This window comes from Propithecus coquereli, unplaced genomic scaffold (assembly GCF_000956105.1).
Source record: "Propithecus coquereli isolate 6110/MARCELLA unplaced genomic scaffold, Pcoq_1.0 Scaffold34, whole genome shotgun sequence".
Taxonomy (NCBI): Eukaryota; Metazoa; Chordata; class Mammalia; order Primates; family Indriidae; genus Propithecus; species Propithecus coquereli.
Genome location: NW_012149063.1, coordinates 10,484,823 through 10,503,884, shown reverse-complemented (window position 1 = coordinate 10,503,884; position 19,062 = coordinate 10,484,823). Strand labels below are relative to the sequence as shown.

The window sequence follows — 19,062 nt, the reverse complement described above, 5'->3', positions numbered from 1 at the left end:
TAAAGGAATCTAAAATTTTTGGGAGATGTCAGGGTTGGAGATTAAGATTTGGGACCCATCAGCATGTAGATGGTGTTTAAAACCGGGCGACTAGCTGGGCTAATCTAGGGAAGGAAGAACGTGTACACAGGAGAAGGAAAGAGGTCCAAGGATAAGCCCAGGAGCAAAAGAAGGTCACTAGAAGAAAGAGGGACAAATGCGGATATTCATTTCCTGGAAGGCAAGTGACATCAAAAGGCAGGGAGTATTCAACTATGCGAAATGCTTCCAGTGTCTGTTGAGTTGCACGTTATCCTAGATCTTCTCCTCTTTTTTTCCTATTCTGAAGCTAGTCTGCATTGTTATTTGTAAAACTTTCATCGCTTGTTAGTAAAGCAGCAATTTTTAATTAGAAACAATAAAATTACTGTAATGTGATTTGTCAGTGCAAGACTCAAGGCACAATTAGTTTTTCCTCTGAGATAAATGTTCTTGTATATGGGTCCCAGAGGCTCTCTCCATGCAGTCACAGCAAATTGAAAAGTTAAATAATTGTTCAGTTAATATGATCCATCTGAAGAAATAGTCTGGATGATTAAGGAAATAATGTTTTCTGCCTCAGTAACAGGGAATTTTTTTCATAATTATTTAGACAATTGTCTCATTTTTATCTTATATTTGAACGTGAAATTATTATGCATTGACCCCTTACAGAGATTTGCCGTCCAAATGCTAAATTTTCAGGATTCACTTACAACCTTTTTCACCTCCTGGTGCTTCTCTTTGCTTTGGGATCTTACAGCAATATGGTCCTTAGCCATATTTGGTCTTTCTTTAGAGATAATGCTACCCAGGATATTTGGTCCTCCTTTAATTGCTCCATAAACTAGACTCATTTCGTGGATGTCTTAACTCATTCAAATGCTTTCCTACTTGAATAGATTCAGAGAAGAAATTTCCATGTTTCAAATGGTTTCAGAACAAATCAAATTCATTACTAAAGCTGAAAATTAGACATGTCCCTGCAATGATGGTCAGTGCCATGATGAATAGACATGAATTTGACAATTCATGAAATCCTTTTGTGGGAGGTCAGACTTGAGATCACACATCTTATTAAATTCTATTGCATAAAGCACCCTCTGGCCAATTCATTGACTGTGTCATTTTCTGATTGCTCTCTGAGAGAAGCATAATACCTACCACCTGTACATAATCCACCATTCTTAAATCTCTGGAAATATCCATGTTATTAAAAATTCCAAACAAGTATAATTTCAATGCAAAAATTGTAAGCTAACTTAGCTAGATAAAATGTCAGGCTATTGTAATTTAATTTTTAAATGAGTATGTAGTTTTCAAGTTAGAATTTAAGTTTTTTTTCTTTAATTTGTATGCTTTTCATTCTGCTGTTTTAACAGAAATTTTAATGATGTTTTCTTTCCTGAGATATATAGTAGTACCTAAACATTTTCCTAAACAGTTTTGGATGAGGTAGTATTCCCTCTTCTTATGTAGAAGGATTAATGGGGGTTATATATCTTAAAGGCTTTGAACCTTAATTAGTATTCACCTCTATAATTGTTTCAGAGTTCTGTGACAGGTGTGCATTAGTGAAATGAGTTTCAAGTTTGACCAAGATGCTATTTCTTCCTGATAGTGAGGAAGAGCTGCTTTGTGATTTTCTGAAATAAATGTGCTTCGTTCTTTATAAAATGTTGGGTTTATATCTAGTTGCATTGCAGAAAAACTACCGTAGAAGGGGAGAAAAGGCTGTAGCTAATGACTCTATAATCCCTGTTATATGGACTAGCTCTATTCTCAAGTTGTATTTTTCAGATTAAGAGTGTGGTCTAAGATGAAATGATGGAAATATGTCAAAACAATCAAAAATGCTTTTAAAATTCGCCACACAAAAATATTTATAATATTTTATTAGAGCAAAGTCTAAATGGAATTTTGAGGGAAAAAAATGTCATTTTTTCCAGTTCTATATCCACCTAAATACATCCATTTCATCTTTCCTAGGCCTTGCTAGAGGTGGTTAATGACCTCTTTGAAGAACAGACTGATCTGGAGAAAATTGTCAAGAAAATAATGCATCGGGCCCAAACTCTGTTGAAATGTGAACGCTGTTCTGTTTTACTCCTAGAGGACATTGAATCACCAGTAAGTTATCTTTTACCTTTTATGTAGAGTTGAAGGCTGTGTAAATGGAATCAAATTGAATTTATTTGTAATTAAACTTGTGAAATCGTGACTTGAACCACTCTCTTTGTGACGCTCCTAACCGTGAGGTGACTTTTTACAAAATGAGAACTTATTATTTCCTTGACATGTATTTTCATTCTTACTTTGCTGTTGTTTTAGAAACATAGACTGTTAAGTTGATGGGGACCTCAGAGATCTATCCCAATCCTGTGTATTTACAGGTGAAGGGCCTAAGGGGCTCAGTGGTTTGCCCGAACTCACACAGCTCAATTAAAAGATACACTCGTGTCTGTCTCCCATTTTATTTACCCATTAAGGGGAAGGCCTTCAGCATTTCTGGGAGTGGATTGCAGCTCAGAAAATGTTCCACAGCCCTCTTAAGTGGAGGAGGAAGTAAACGAATGGAGAATTGGTGCACTTAGCTCTTGGAGCCTGAACAGATTGGACTTGAGCTGCGTGGAGTGGCCAGCTGTGGCTGGGCTGCCCCCTGCAGCAGGTTTGTCCTGCTGAGGTTTCCAGGTGCTTTCACAGCTGCTTTGGGCCTGTGGATACTGGCACAGGGCGGATTAACCAGGTGAAGGAGTCTCCTTCCCACCTCACTGCAGTGGTACCTGTCACTCCAAAGGGAAGCATCTAGCTCAGGGCCTTGGGCCTGTGCACTTGGTGATTGGTGGCCAGTTTTCAGGTTGTGTTAAGCCCTTTGGCCCTTTGGGGAAAATCTGCTGGATAGATAAACAACAGTATTGAAAATAATGAACATCATAAATCTAGGTTCTTGAAAGTTAAATGTATAAACCCTTGGCAGCAATTTAATATCTTTGCTGAGAACTCTCCTCAGTAACCAGAAGTTGTCCACCAATTAAGAGCTGTTTGAATACCTCATAGAGTGATATTTTACCATACTTTACTTAGAAAAGATTATTGGTTTTGCCTTTAGGTTTGTTTTCCTCAAAGAATCTTAGGATCAATTTTGGAGATTTAATAATAAGTATTGTAAAACTTACAAAGTTAAGTTTTTTTTTTTAATTCATATATGTTTAAAATGTTGAGGAGTGTTTCCCCAGATTTTAGCAGAGCTTGGAGTTATTTTTATTTCAGTTGGTGTGGTTTACAAAAACAATAGCCTTCAAGTATCCTGTGATTGTGTAAAACTCAGCCGAACCTTGGGAGAACACACACACACACACACACACACACACACACACACAATAGCCTATTAACCCAAAATAAGTGACTAAGGCAAAGATCTCAATTAGTGGTGGTTTATTAAGCTGAAGTTTGAGCATGTGCCTGGGAAAAAGAAGCCATAGATGCATCTATGACTGTGTTTTCTGAAGTGGGATTTGGGAACGTCAGCATTAAAGGGCATAGAGCACACAGAAAGAAACAGGAGGAGTGGAGTGGGCAGTGAGGCAAATGGTTACATTTTTGTGAGGCTGAGAAAATCTGTATTTTACATAAGATAAGGTGAATGTTAGAAGAGAAAAAGGGAGTGAAGGAAGAATCAAATATGCAGCTGTCCCTGGGTAGGTGGAAGAATGATTTATCTTGTTTCTGTTCTGCACCTGGGAAGATAAGCTTGTAATTGACATTATTAGTGTTGAATTGAGTAGATTTTAATTTTAAGAGCTAGACTTAGCCTGTAGACCTAAAGTTACAATTTTCATGTCCTTGTGCATGGGAGGCCAGCAAGGAATTTCCTTATGAATGATCTGTGGGGACAGTCCTTGTAGATACCTGAGGCCTTTTGCCTTTCCATGGGACTCTGGCTAATGTATAATGTTAGTAACAGTTATTAATTCAGAAGGAGGTGTGGCGTGACTCAGCCTCCAGGCTTGACCTTCCCTTTTGTATAAGGAGTTGGGGAAGGGAGGGGTCCTGAGGTTTTTCTTTTCCTTTACAAGCCCGTACTTATGGAGTATGCTTCCAGACACTTTGTGAAGCTCTTGACTTTCTTTAATCCTTACCTTATGAGGTACGTATTATTATCATCCTAATTTTATAGATGAGGAAATAAGGCTCAGAGAGTTGAGTGACTTGCCAGAGTCACCTCCACTGCCTGACTCTAAGCCCCTGAAAGGAATGGGAAGGGGTAAGGGTGCTTATTGGTACCTGGCAGGCTGCAGGGCCACAGAGAAGCCCTGTTAAGCAAAGGCAGAAGGGGGCAGTTGTTGGGGCTTTGGCTGCCAGTATTACCTGAGACACCCCCAGGCCCCTGTGGTACCAACTGGCTGGGGTGGGGGTAGGGTAGGGGTGGAAACAGGCTGAACTATGGACAAGGGCATACTCACTGTCTGTTAGTTCAGTTGTAAACAGGCACAAAAGTAACTTAAACTAGCTAAGGGTGGTCATTCTTGCTCATCGTCTTACCTGGACTGGGTTTTATGGTGTGGTCTAGCTCTTGGGCAAATAAACAAAAAATTATAGATGATGGAAGTTGATAGCAAATGTGGGGGCAGAGCTGGAAGGAATAGTAGAGACAGAAATATCTTCATGGTATAAGGTGGCAGGAGGTCAAAAAACACCATCTAGATAGAGCGGATAGTACAAGCAATAAAGGTGTTGGTCTATTGCTGAAAGTGAAGAAAAGACCTTTTGGCTATCACCACTAAACATTCTAAGACTGCAATGTTGGGGTAGAAAATTCTGGGCCACTCCTCATCATTTCTTCTTTTTTCTCATCCCCTCCCCTTCAAAGAGAGGGTGAACTCATCTAATCCATAGGGGCAAGGGCTGAAGGTAAAAGTGAACCATGAGAGAGAAAAAGAGAGAGAGCAGACCAATCTGCTCAGTATTGTTTTTATTAGATAGAAGCTGAAGAATTTTTGCCAAGGCTGCTGCTTGGGGAGGTGGTGGGGGAAGTTGGGGGTGGAAATGGTGGATGTATTTGTGTGGCATCCCCGTGCAGAAAACCGTCAATGCTGTGCTTTCCTTGAACACACTTCTTGCCGAAGGTTTCTCAAGCCTTTGGATTTACAGGTGCTGCTATTTGTGCACAACCCCAGCCGCCAGGGAGAGATTATAGGAAGGAGACCAGACGCTGGTCACACCATGTCCAGGAGAAGGAGCCAGGCTAAGCAGGAAATCAGACACCAAAACCTGGCGCTGGCACAGTGGTTGCAACAAACAAAAAATCCTGAGGAGACAAATTTCTTTGGCTTGACTTCCTCCTTCCCCATCCTAGAATGCTGAAAGTACAAACTGATATTAAAAATGTTTGTCATCTACATTTAATGAGAGGTATGAGTAATTATCAGAGAAGGAACTCAAGCAACACTCATAAACACAATTTATTTGATTGACCAAGAGCAGACTGAGATAGATTTTTATCCGTTCAAAGACGAAAAACAAAAGTGGAACTTGACAACATGATTTTAAATTTCCAAAAGTTCATATGGAAAAATAAACATCTGTGAATAGCCAGAAAATTTGTTTAAAAGGCAACAAAGATGAAGAATGGGTGTGTTTTGCCTGTGAAACTGTTGAAATGTATTGTAAACTAGAGGTAAATTCCTTGTAAGCAAATAGCTGAATAAAATAGATTCCAAATATCCCAGTGCATGTTGAGAATCTAGTAAAGACTGGTTTCTTACTTGTAGAGTTTAGAAAATTATTTCTAAGGGCAAAATAAGTATATTAAAAGAATTTCAGACTTGCCGAATTTATTTTTTACTCCATGTATTTCAACAAGACAGATATTTTTATAATTATAGGGGATGCATATAGGATTTCCACATCACCAAGCAAATCTAGAATTCCCTTATAACTTTTTTCCATATTATTATCAGCAAAGCTATCAAGAGCTGGATGCTTTTTAGACATTGTTCATCACCTCTGATGCCCCTGGTAGTTACGATAAACAGCAAAGAGCTTCGTCTTATGCAGAGTGCTAGTTCCAGTTTTAGATATGTTATAACCAATTGTTAGTTATCTACATAACATAAAGCAAAAGTTACAGGAAAAAAGACTAATATCAAGGTGTTAAGGGAAGTCCCCCTCCCCAAACCTCTCCTGAACTCTCTAGTCAGCCTGGTGTGTTGCTTCAGAATACAGAAACAAATAGCTTAATTCTGAGCTTTTGGGTTCCAAAATGGGCTTATAAAATTTATAGCAGGGCTGAGACCTGGAGAATCCTGGCTGTCAGGATGAGGGAGGCACAGAGTTGTGACCCAGACCTGGAGGAGCTGTGGTGATTTAAATATATCCAGTGTTAGCAATGACTATGCTGAAGCCCAGCAAGTTCTTCTTGCCTCATAGCAGAGGCCAATCTGGGTGAGAAGGTGACTATAGATCAGCTTCTTCTCTCCAAAGCACCCAGAAAGTTGCATGTCACCCTGGTGAAAATTTCTGTATTAAAATGAGTTCAAATCTGAAATGACTGAGAAAACTTGAAGTAGCTGAATTTAATTAGAATATTCTCTTTTGTCTTCTGGCAACAGGCAGAATTGAGCCTCAAGAAGAGAATTAGTTGAATTATAGAAAAATAATGTATTATTTGAACAGCTGTATCTGTGGCCTTTGAAATTTAAATCAATACAGAAATTACATTCTCTAATTAGTCATTTTATATTTAATTCACATATATGACAATGGAAACATTTGAAATTAGATGGGTGAGGAGAAATGTTTTGAAAACAAATGTTTTGGAAACAAATGGCTGGCAATTTATAAAAAAAAACACAAAAAGCTGAATTCCTACCTTGTACCTGCTAAAATATAATTTTATAAAAAACAAAATTATGGCTCTCATATGAATATAAAATAAATGCTGGTCAAAGATTGTTTTTAACTCATTAACTTATGAGAAAACCAATATGATGTTAAAACCAGTCCAAAGAACATTTGAGAAGTTGGGTATTTGTAGGCAATGTTAGGATACAATTTCAAGGTTAGAAATAAAACCTGTTAAAAACAAAACTAAGCCATAAAGTGTAACCTTTGAGGTTATCTCTTTCATTGGAGAGAAATGACTGTATCTCTACCAGAGAAAAAGCTACAATTTAACATGGAATGTCACTAAATCTGGAGTCTTTTATTAGTAGTAACCAATAAGTGAAACTAAGTACATTCCTTAAATCAAAGATTACCAAATTTTTTTTCAGTAAATGCCCAAGTAGTAAATATTTCAGGCTCTGCAAGTTGTACAGTCTCTGTTGCAGCTACTCAACTCTGCCATTGTAGCATGAAAATAGTCATAGACAATATACAAAGAATGAGCATGGGTATGTTTCAATAAAACTTTATTTACAAAAAATAGGTGGTGGGCCACATGAGGCTTTCAGGCATTAGTTTACAGACCACCATCCTAGATAATCCTTGGGTGGCCTTTGCTCCTTATGACACTGAAAGATAAACCACCCAGATTTCTGCCATATTTATTTAATGCCAATATAAATATCAGATGAATCAAAGATTTAATGTTAAAAAAGTGAATGCAAGCAACACCTAGTACCCCAGGACTCAATTGTCTTGTCAGATGAGAAGGAATCAGCAAAAGAACTCTGGAAGTATGAAAAATCAGAGTGAAAGGACACCTCCAAAAGGGAACACCAGCTCTCAAGCAATGGATACAAACAAAAAAGAGAACATTGAAATGACAGAAAGAATTCCAAACATGGATTGTAAGGAAGCTCAATGAAATCTCAGAGAAATGGAAAACAACTCAAAGAAGCCAGAGAAACAATTCAGGATATGAATGAGAAATTCACCAAAGATATTGACATATTAAAGAAAAACCAAATAGAATTTCTGGAAATGAAAAATTAATTTAAGGAAACACAAAACACAGTGGAAGGTTTTAAGAATAGACTAGACCAGGCAGAAGAAAGAATCTCAGGGCTTGAAGACAACTCTTTCATATTAAATCAGTCAGTCAAAAATAATGAACAGAGAATTATGAGGAATGAACAATGCCTATGAGAAATTTGGAATTATGTAAAATGCTCAAATATAAGAATCATAGGCATCCCAGAGGGAGAAGAAAATGCACAAGGGCTAGAAAACCTATTTGATGGGATAATTGAGGAAAACTTCCCTGGTCTTGCTAGAGATTCAGACATCCAGGTACAAGAAGCTCAATGAAGACCTGAGAGATTCATCACAAAGAGGCAATCACCAAGACACACAGTCATAAGACTGGACAAAGTCAACACAAAAGAGGAATTCCTGCGAATCATAAGGCAAAAACATCAAGTAACTTACAAAGGAAAACCCATCAGGCTAACTGCAGACTTCTCAACTGAGACCTTACAAGCCAGAAGGGACTTGGGTCCCATCTTCAGTCTTCTTAAACAGAACAACTGCCAGCCTAGAATTTTGTATCCTGCAAAATTAAGTTTCACAGATGAAGGAGAAATAAAGACTTTTCCAGATAAGCAAACACTGAGGGAATTTGTCAAGACAAAACATGCCCTGCAGGAAATACTCAGAACTGCACTATACATGGATCAGCACAATGGCCACTCTCTAGTGTAAAACTACTCAAAAGCTAAAGCTCAGAGCTCAAATAAAGAAATAGTACAAGAGGTAAAACAAAGCAATAAAGTATTAAGCAACAGGACGAACAGAACAGCATTCCACATATCAATTCTAACTATAAATGTAAATGGTTTGAATTCCCCACTCAAGAGACATAGGCTAGCTGAATGCATAAAAAATAAAAAAAAAATAAAAAAAATAAAAAACAAGCCAGGTATCTGCTGCCTCCAGGAAACACATCTGACTTGCAAGGACTCTTACAGACTCAAGGTCAAGGGATGGAAAAAAATATTCCTTGCAAATGGAAACCAAAAGAAAGCAGGTGTAGCCATTATTGTATCAGATAAAGTTGACTTTAAATCAACAATAGTGAAGAAAGACAAAGATGGTCATTATATAATAGTAAAGGGAGCAATTCAACAAGAAGACATAACAATCCTAAATCTTTATGCACCTAACTCAGGAGTGCCAGATTCATAAAGCAAATGCTACTGGATCTAAGTAGAGAAATAAACAGCAGCATTGTAATTACTGGGGACTTCAACATCCCACTGACGGAACTGAACAGACCATCAAAGCAGAAAATAAATAAATAAACACTGAACGTAAATGGGACTACAGAACAATTGGACCTAACAGATATCCACAGAACATTTTATACAAAAACCACTGAATATACATTTTTACTCATCAGCACATGAAACATTCTCCACAATTGATCATATCTTAGGCCAGAACACATGGCTCAATAAACTCAAAAAAATTGAAATCATGTATCTTCTCAGATCACAGTAGAATAAAATTCAAAAACAACTCCAAAAAAACCCACACAATTCTACACAAAGTCCTGGAAATTAAAGGACCTGCTGCTGAATGATTATTGGATCAATGATGAAATTAAGAGTGAAATAAAAAGATTTGTCAAACTAAATGACAAAGAGGACTCGAGCTATCAAAATCTATGGGATACAGCAAAAGCAGTCCTGAGGGGAAAATTCATAGCCTTAAATACCTACAACAAAAAGACAGAAAGATTACAAATTAACAATCTAATGACACATCTCAAGGAAATAGAAAAGGACGAGCAAACCAAGCCCAAAGCCAGCAGAAAAAATAAATAACTAAGATTAGAGCAGAACTAAATGAAATTGAACACTAGGAAATTATATAGAAGATCAATGAAACAAAGAATCGGTTCTTTGAAAAGATAAACAAAATTGATAGACCTCTTGCTAGATTAACTGAAATAGAAGAGAAAGATTCAAATAAGCTCAATTAGAAATGAAAAAGGAGATATCACAACTGATACCACGAAAATACAAAATGTCATCTGTTCTTACTATGAAAATCTCTATGCACACAAACTCAAAAATGTAGAGGAAATAGACAAATTTCTGGAAATGCACAATCTCCTAAGACTCAATCAGGAAGAAAGAGGACTCCTGAACAGACCAATAATGAGCAATGAGATTGAAGCAGTAATAAAAGGTCTTCCAACAAAATAAAGCCCTGGACTAGATAGATTCACAGCCAAATTTTACCAGACCTACAAAGAAGAGTTGGTACTCATTCTGCAGAAATTATTCCATAGCATTGAGAAGGAGGAAGTCCTCCCCAACTCATTCTATGAAGCCTGTATCACTTGATACCAAAGCCAGGAAAGGACACAATAAAAAAAGAAAACTATAGACCAATATCCTTTAAGAATATGGATGCAAAAATCTTCAGTAAAATACTGGCAAACCAAATTCAACAGCATATCAGAAAAATAATCCACCATGACCAAGTGGGCTTCATCCCAGGGATGCAAGGATGGTTCAACATATGTAAATCCATAAATGTGATTGAAAACATAAACAGAAGCTAAAACAAAGATTATATGATCATCTGAATTGATGCAGAAATAGCATTTGACAAAATTCAGCATGCTTTCCTAATAAAAACTCCCAAGAAAATAGACATCGAAGGAACATATCTCAAAATAATAAAAGCCATGTATGACAAACCCACAGCATCATAATGAATGGGGGAAAGTTGCAAGCATTCCCACCAAGAACTGGAACAAGACAAGGATGCCCACTCTCACCACTTCCATTCAACATAGTGCTGCAAGTCCTAGCCAGAGCAATCAGGCAAGAGAAAGAAATTAATCTACAAAAGAAGAAGTACACATAACCCTATGCACCAGTTATCACCCCACTTCCACATTATATAAAGTTGGGAGGGCTGATAAATGCAGGGGAAATTAGATAGGATGAAGTGAAAGGCTGAATGAGGTTGCTTACATTCAGCCACCTTGGCAGAACACAATAACAGGTCATGCACATTTGCTTGGAGAAGTAACAGCACGTGCTTGGCAAGGTCAGGGATGTTTCTTGAGTCCTCCTTGCTGCCACAGAGTGGCAGGAAAGGAGGGTGTGAAACAAGGAAGCTTGCAGACAAGCCGTCCTAGAAACAAGGCTGTCAAGGAATCAGGATAAAAAAGAAAGTGAGTGACAAGTCACCCTGCAGCTGCTAATCTTGGTCAGATGAGGAGAATTAAAGGCTAATTCATCACACAAAAATATCTGTGTCATATAGGATTTTGCGTTAAGTATAGGGTCCTCCCACTAGGCAGGAGCTAAAGTGACTGCCCGGAGGAGAGTATTGGTAAGAAAATGCTCAAAGAAGATAGGCCGAAATTAAAGTGCAACTACCCCAAAACACTGCCCTGGCATCACCCCCCTCATTATTCATTTAAAGATTAACACATAACTAAGAGCCACCAGCAAGGGGCTCACACAAAAATACCATAAGAAAAAAGGAGGAAGAAACACAAAAACAAAAGCTAAGTGAAGAACACACACCAGAAAAATGCTAACGATTTTCCATGAAATGAAATTAAAGATAATAGGATCTCTCAGGAAAAATAAAAATGTTCAAAAAAGAGGTACAAAGGTTTAAGGAGTAAATGATAAGCAGGAAAAAGAAAAAAGAAAGAAAGAAAACTGAGTTGGCAGAGCTTGGAAAAAATTAGTAGAAGAAAAATTTTTAGCCATGCAGAAATGAATGCTACATTAAAAATATCAAAAAGAGGAAAAGGCACTTCTAAAATACTTTCAGGGGCATGAGGAATAAAACTGAAAATGAAATGGAAAATAATACACATAAAAAGAGAAGAGAGAGAATGATAAAAATGGAGTCAGAATAAAAGAAGTCCAAAATAAGAATAATTGGTACCTCTTAAAGAGAACATGACAAATGGAACAGGAAAAAAAGCATTCAGAATTATAACACTAGGAAATTTTACTGAAATGTAGGTAAACTTGGGTTTACAGGCTGCTAGAACACACCATTTCAGGAAAAGTTGATACTGATTGCTTAGCACTGAAACACATTCAGTATTGATAGAATTCAAAGATACTGAAAAAATACAATATGTCTATGGGCATCTAGACAAAAACATCAAGTCACCTATTAGAGGAACATTCATTCTGATATTAGACTTCCTAGTGGCACCCTCCCATGCTAGAGGACCACGGGGCAATATCTGCAAAGTCCTCAGGGAAAGAAAATATGATCCTACAATTTTATATCCAGCCAAATTCATTTCAAGTATACAAGCTACAGATAGGTATTTTCAAATATGCAAAGAAGAGTGCAGGAAATATAGTTCCAAGAGGTCTTTCCTGAGAAATATGAGAGGTTGAAATCTAGCCAAGCAAGTGATGAATGGAGAAGTCAGGATAAATGAGACTGGTATTGAGTATTGAATTTATTAACATTATATTTAAATGTAGAACCAAGGCAAAAAACAGTGGGGAATATAGTTGTAGAAACAAATGTAAAACTTATATTATAAACCATAACAATGATGCTCATTCCTCATGTCCCCCAAGAGCCACAGGCACAACAGATATGTGTGTGCCCACATACACAGTGGGTTACATTACGAAAGAGGAACACTGTACTTGGGGAATATATCCCTTTTCTATTGTTTAGTATCAAGCCTGGTGTTTGGGGAGAGATGTTATCTCATCTCTCAAGTTTGCTCACTGCAAATACAATCCTGAGAAATGAACTGGGCAAACAGAAGTCAGGGCCTTGCAGTCTTAACACACAAAGCAAGACTGTGCACTCGGCTCCTGTGGATTGCCTCTCTCAACCGGTATCTTTGGTTTTGCAGAATATTTTAATTTTAATGTGTCAAATTTATCAACCTTTCTTTTTGATTTGTGCTTTAAGGGTTTGGTATGAAAATTTTTATCTACCTCTAGTTATAATGGCATTCTTGTATATCTTTTTTTAATCCATCTGGTATTTATGATCTTTTATATCCATCTAGAATTTATTTTTTATGTATAGCATAAAGCTGTATATATAGAACCACTTGTCTTAGAACTGTTTTGTCCCCACTTTGTGATGCCGCTCTTATATCCAATTTTCACATATACCTGGGTTTGTTTCTGGCATCGCTCTTCTGTCCACTCACCTATTTCTGTACCAGAGCCACACTGTGTCAATTTCCATAATTTTATAATACTTCCATATCTGATATGGCAACTCCTCAACGTTGGTCCTCTTTAAAATTGGCTTGCCTATTCTTTGCTCATCATTCTTCCATATAAATTTTCAAAGCAGCTTATCCAGTTCCATGAAAAACTCTGTATAGATTTTGATTGAAATAGCTTTAATTTATAAATTAGTTTGGGGGAATTCTGCAAGTAAGAGAATATTCAAGGGAAACTGGCTTATACAGTAAGAACATTTATTATTAACTGACATGACAAGTCTGCAGGAGGTGGTTCTGAGGTTGGTGTAGCAGCCAGATGATGTGATCAAAGACCCAGGCTCTGTCCACATCTCTCTGCTTGTCTCTGTGGTTGGCTGTCACCAGCTGGCTTTTCCCTTCATGGTGCACCAGCAGCACGTTCTCACATAACTGTGTCGCAGGAGAAGAAAGGGAAACTTCCTTTCACATATCTTTCTTATTCTCAGGGAGGAAAGAATTTTCTAAAACGGGCTTGTTTAGCTGACTTTCTCTAAGACCCCATTAGCCAAGAATGAGATGTTGTCCAAATCATTTATATATTTAATATTTTTCTGTTCTTCATCTATCATCTGTGATACAGGTATGTTCAACACTTTAGTATAACTGAGATTTAGCAATATTTCCTTGTCCAATTATGTAGGTTATTAATTTAGTTGTTTGTATTATGTGTTTTTGAATTTGGGATTACAGCTCATTTTGATGGGAGAATGTTTTTGTTTGTTTGTACCATTGTTTTCTTTCTTTCTCTCCTGTCCTCTTTCCTACTTGTCTAATAGTTTGCACAGTGTCATGGTCCCTAATCAAGAACCAGGATTTATATTGGTGGCTCAGATCTCCTGCAGTGTGGTAATATTACACCAACCCAGAGGCAGCCTTGTTCAGTTTCTGGGGGTTAAGCTGGGTCACCTGTCTGAAGGGAAGATTTTTTAGTCCCCAGTCCCCAGTAGAAGCTGAAATTCCAAACATCATTGCCTGCCTGTTTCTGGGCTTGGGGTACAGTAGGCCTATGTCTTCAGGCTTGTGCCTTTGGAGATCTTTTCCTTTCTCTCCCCTCCCCTCTCCTTCTCTTCTATCTTCCTTTTAACCTCTAGATGCCTTTGTTTTCTCTTTCGGTCTTTTATCAATCTTTGCTCTGTTTTTGGAAGAGATCAGATGTGTGAAAGCATGAATTTATAGCATGGTCTCTACTGACATTCCATAACTACTTTTATAATCAGAAAAAAATAAAACAAAATAGTACCATTTCAGGGGGGAAAAAAGCTCCTTCTTACAATAATGAGTTTTGCTTCTATTTTATTAGAATCATTCCTGGAAACAAAAACTTCCAACTATTGTTTGTGTGCGTGAGATTAAAAAACTGGTTATTACAGATGTATGATATTTTATGGCCTCTACATTTGAAGAGAAAAGGAGAGAAAAAAATTTGAATCTGGTTGTAGAAGCTTTGCGTCACCAAGATCTTAACTCGGTGTTTAGAGACTGCATTCATGGGCTTTAAACCAGGCACTCAGTGTAAACTGATCAGTTAACTGAGTGGACACCAAAAATAGAAATGAGGAATGCCGTTCTAGCTCTTTCTCCCATTCTAGCCCTTTCTCCTGACAAAATTAATATTTTACCCTCTTTTGCTTCTCTTAAGTGTTCCAGTACATTGATTTTAAGAGCCTTTGTCAATGGCATTTTCCATTGGACTGGGGAAAAAAAAAGATTGCTCTATAGCTGGCTGCTGTTGTCAACATTAGGAACTATTTAGTCCTTTGAACCGAGTATTCACTGCTTAATGTTATTGCATTCCATGGACCTGTCTAAGCAATTCCTATCACTTCTCTTAGTTCCTTTCCAGCTCATGCATTTACTATTATCTCTATTTCTCCTTGTGCTTATTCAAGGAAAGCAAAGGTAGACATCTTAATCTTGTGTCCTAAGGCACTGTCTCAGCCCTGGTATTTACAAGTGTTTTCTTTTCATGGATGATCCTGATGGCTGGCAGCTATTTTGTTGTTCAGAACTCTATGAGGTACTTCCACGTAAACTTATAAATACGAGGCTGGTTTCTGGAGTTTGTTTGCTAAACTGTGAAGCACAAGCTAGCTATGTTCACTTGTTTTCTAATATGTTGCTTAACTCCTTCGCTGTTATGTAAATAAACGTGTAATGGAGCCCGTGAAATAGATGATCTTCTTGGAGCCTACACTTGAGGGGAAGAGATGGGAGTGAGCATCCTGATTGTTCCGGGCCAGCCTATAAATCAATCCTCTCCGTCCTAAGTGGATTGTAAAAATTCCTTTCCATGTCACTTTCTTTCCATTTCCCTACCTTGCTTTCTCGAATTTTCCTTTTCCCTGTAAGGAAGGCAACTTAAATTCTCTTTGATTTTTGTTTCAAGTGTTTTTCTGGAGTGCAATATGGAACGTATCTTAATAAAAAACCTCTGATGATTACCCAACTGATTACTGTTACATATATAGTTATCCCTTGGTATCTCTGGGGGATTGGTTCTAGGACTACTCATGAATACCAAAATCCATGCACACACAAGTGCCCCAGTTGGCCCTGTGGAGCCCACCCGTATGGAAGGTCTCCATATCTAGAGGTTTCACATCCCCTGAATATTTCATTTTCCATCTGCATTTGGCTGCTCATGCAGAGCCCACAGATGAGGAGGGCTGACTATTTACTGAATGGCCAATTCTGGAACACTGGTAAGGGAGTTTCTTTACCATCACTATTTTTGGGGGAGCACAGGGCTCAGGTAAAGTTCAACATTGTCAACTCTGTACTGGCTATTCTCTGCGAACTCCCCAGATGCTCTCCTACCCTCACCTGTTAGTCTTTCTCTCCTTAGTTCCACGCCCTCGAAGGCTGATCTCTACATAGTACACTACTTGGACTCTCTTGTCATCTGGCTGCCAGTTGGGTTTGACAAACAGGAGGGATCAGTGAGTTATTCTCCTTGTTCCTTCTCTGTCAGTTCAAGGGGTGGCTGGATTCTTCCAAGGCCTCTCTTCACAGCTCCAGCTCCTCCAGGACACTAACAACGCCCTTCTCTTCCTCCCACTCTCCTTCCTTCCCTCCTTCCTGTGTCACCTCAGACCTAGGAGTGTTAACTGCTTTCCAAAGTCGCTAGCACCTGGGTGCCTCATCATTCCTCATTGGTTTCTTTTTACCCTACCCACACTTCTGTAACTAGTCCCTTTATAGAATTATGTTCAGTTAAACTCTTTTGAGTGTTCTCTCTGTTGTCTGTCAGAACTGCTGGACTTAGCCTCTCAGCCTGGAAAACTGCCCCACTTCTCAGCCTAGAGCACACCTGCTCATCCTTTAGGACGTAGCTCACACTCTCCTCTGTGCACTGGTAGCATTGAGGGCATATTACGGTGAAACTACACGTTAGTGAACCTGTTCCCCCTCTGTACTGTGTTGTGAGTTCCTCAAGGATGGGACATGATTTATACTTCTTGGTATTTCCAGAGCCTGTAACAGTGCCTGGTGCACTAAGTATTTGATAAATGTTGACTGAGTGAATAAAAGATTGGAGTAAATTACTAATTGGCATAAGTGAGAAATTTATCAAGAAGGATGGTAATGGATGATTATTTAATTCATTCTTTTACCCTTTTGAGTAGTCCTCTTATGGAAAAATAGAGATTAAGAAAACTAAAAAAAAAAAAAAAGGGTGGTTTCTTAGGAGATAATTTTCTTCTTGGTGGCAAGAATATCTCTTTGAGCATAGTTTTTGTTTTTTAACTTGTTTTTAAATTAAAAGAACAGAGAAAAGCCAAAGCAACTAGTGCTTGATAAATATCCAAATCAAAAAGACTTCCATCCATGGAGCTTTTCCAAAGAACAAGCAGGAGGGTATTTTGTTTACTTCACTTTGGCGTGTGTACTGCTTTCCTCAGGGTGCAATAACCAAGGCTGATCAACACCGAAAGGAGCTTGGAACCACTTGTTCAGTTTCATTGACCTATAAATCACTTCTGATATTTTCCCTTATAAGATTTTCTTTTTTACTTTGTGTATGTGTATTTATTTATTTGATCCATGTTCATTTAGTACATGTATAATAAAATCAGAATTGGATTTAAACAGTAAATTTAATAAATTAATGAAACTAAGAATCATAGAATTGGTCAGGAATAAAGCATGGATTTTATTTTCTTTTATTTATGCTTTCACCTATTTTTTATTTGTCATAATTTTTGCAATGCCACCTTATACATCTCATTAAATTATATCAAAAATATTTTAGCTGTTTTTAGTGTTTTATTTTTTAACCCAGATGTCTGACTATATATAATTTTCTATTTGAAGGCATTATATTTTTAATACTTTAAAAAACATATATAAATTGTCTGATGCTTTGAGGAGCAGCCAAAGGCCTGCCTACCTGGAATTTGCTATTCAAAGGTACTTTTGAGAGGGCAAGGGAGCACTATTAATAATTGTCCCTGGACAACAGGCTTAACTGAAGTGAGACTGTCCCATGACAACTGGGATATACATGAATCCTCACGTATGTCCCCTACCACTTGCCCTGGTGCCTAACATTTCTGTCATTACAATCTTGTTTTGGATTAAAAGAGTTATGACCCCAGGAATCCCCTTTCTGAATTATAAATTACATGGGAATATTAATACATTAATTTATCATCAGCCATTAACAATTTAGCAGAAAATAACTGATCTGGCCCAGAGATGCCTCTAGACCAGAGGTTAGCAAACTTTTTTCTATCAAGGTCGAGCTACTAAATATTTTAGGTTTTGTGGCCCATATAATCTCCATTGCAACTATTCAACTCTCCTATTATCGTAGAAAACAGCTATAGACAATACTTAAATTAATGAGTATGGTTCCATTATAATAAAACTTTATTCATAAAAGCAGGTGGTGGGCCAGATTTGGCCCATGAGCTGTCCTTTGCCCAGTCCTGCTGTGGAAGACTGGGAGGCAAGCAGATGAGTTTACATGTCTAGAATTATTACTTCTCAACTGTTTATCTTGTTATGTCCTCAACATGGAGTAAGGCCCATATGTATGTTGCCTTGCCCAGTGATCTGGTGACTCTGGTGGTCAATTTGACTATGAGCCTAACCTCAGCTTGCCCGCAAGACAGCGAATCTGTCAGGAGATTCCACCAGCAGTTCTGGGTTCCTGAACACATGGTTCAGCCTTAGATTTATGTGACAGTCATGTTTCAGCACTTCCTTTTTCTTATCTGGCTTAGAGTCAGAGAAAGGTTTGTCCACACAGTTTCATTGTTCAGCTCATATTTTACACTCTCTTGATGGGACTCAAGCCTGCTTCTCTTTTATTCTTATATCGCTTGCCATCAGCTATAGGCCCTTAAATGTTGTATTTCTCTTACCCACCATTCCAAATTCCCTTCCCTACTTTTGAATAACGCTCTTCTGCACAACTTAATGGCTCATAACTTAATGGCTTTGTTCAACTGTAATTAGTTTTATGGAACAAATTTATGTTATGTGTGAAAATATTTTCTAAACATTTATACATTTTTCAAGTGTGTAAGTATTCCATCTCTGCTTTGTACTTCTCAATTCGCTACCAAAAGGATTTAAAGAAACACCTTGGAGCAAAAATACAAAAATTCATAGTGAACAAATATTTTGCATGCCTATTATGTGCTAGACTTGTAACAGAATGAAAGGCAAAATTTCAAAGGAAAAGGGGAAAAGAGAAACCAAACTTTGTAAACAAAACAAAACAAAACCAATGAATTCAAAACCAAATTATTCTGTATAAAGATAAAACTTTGAACCTAAAACTTTGCTCTAAGCTTCTCAATAGTCAAGGTAAAAGAAAAAAAGTTATAGGTTTATAATTCTCTTGGTCTAGTGAA

At 37.7% G+C, this 19,062-nt stretch overlaps 1 protein-coding gene across 1 annotated transcript in view; it reads left to right on the top strand.

Annotated features, from left to right (window-relative positions):
• The window catches only part of PDE11A (phosphodiesterase 11A), a 369,842-nt gene that overhangs the window by 135,777 nt on the left and 215,003 nt on the right, over positions 1-19,062 (top strand). The window contains exon 4 of the mRNA XM_012650811.1: positions 2,008-2,148. Within this exon, the coding sequence (XP_012506265.1) occupies positions 2,008-2,148 (141 nt within the window). The remainder of the gene's footprint in view (positions 1-2,007; positions 2,149-19,062) is intronic.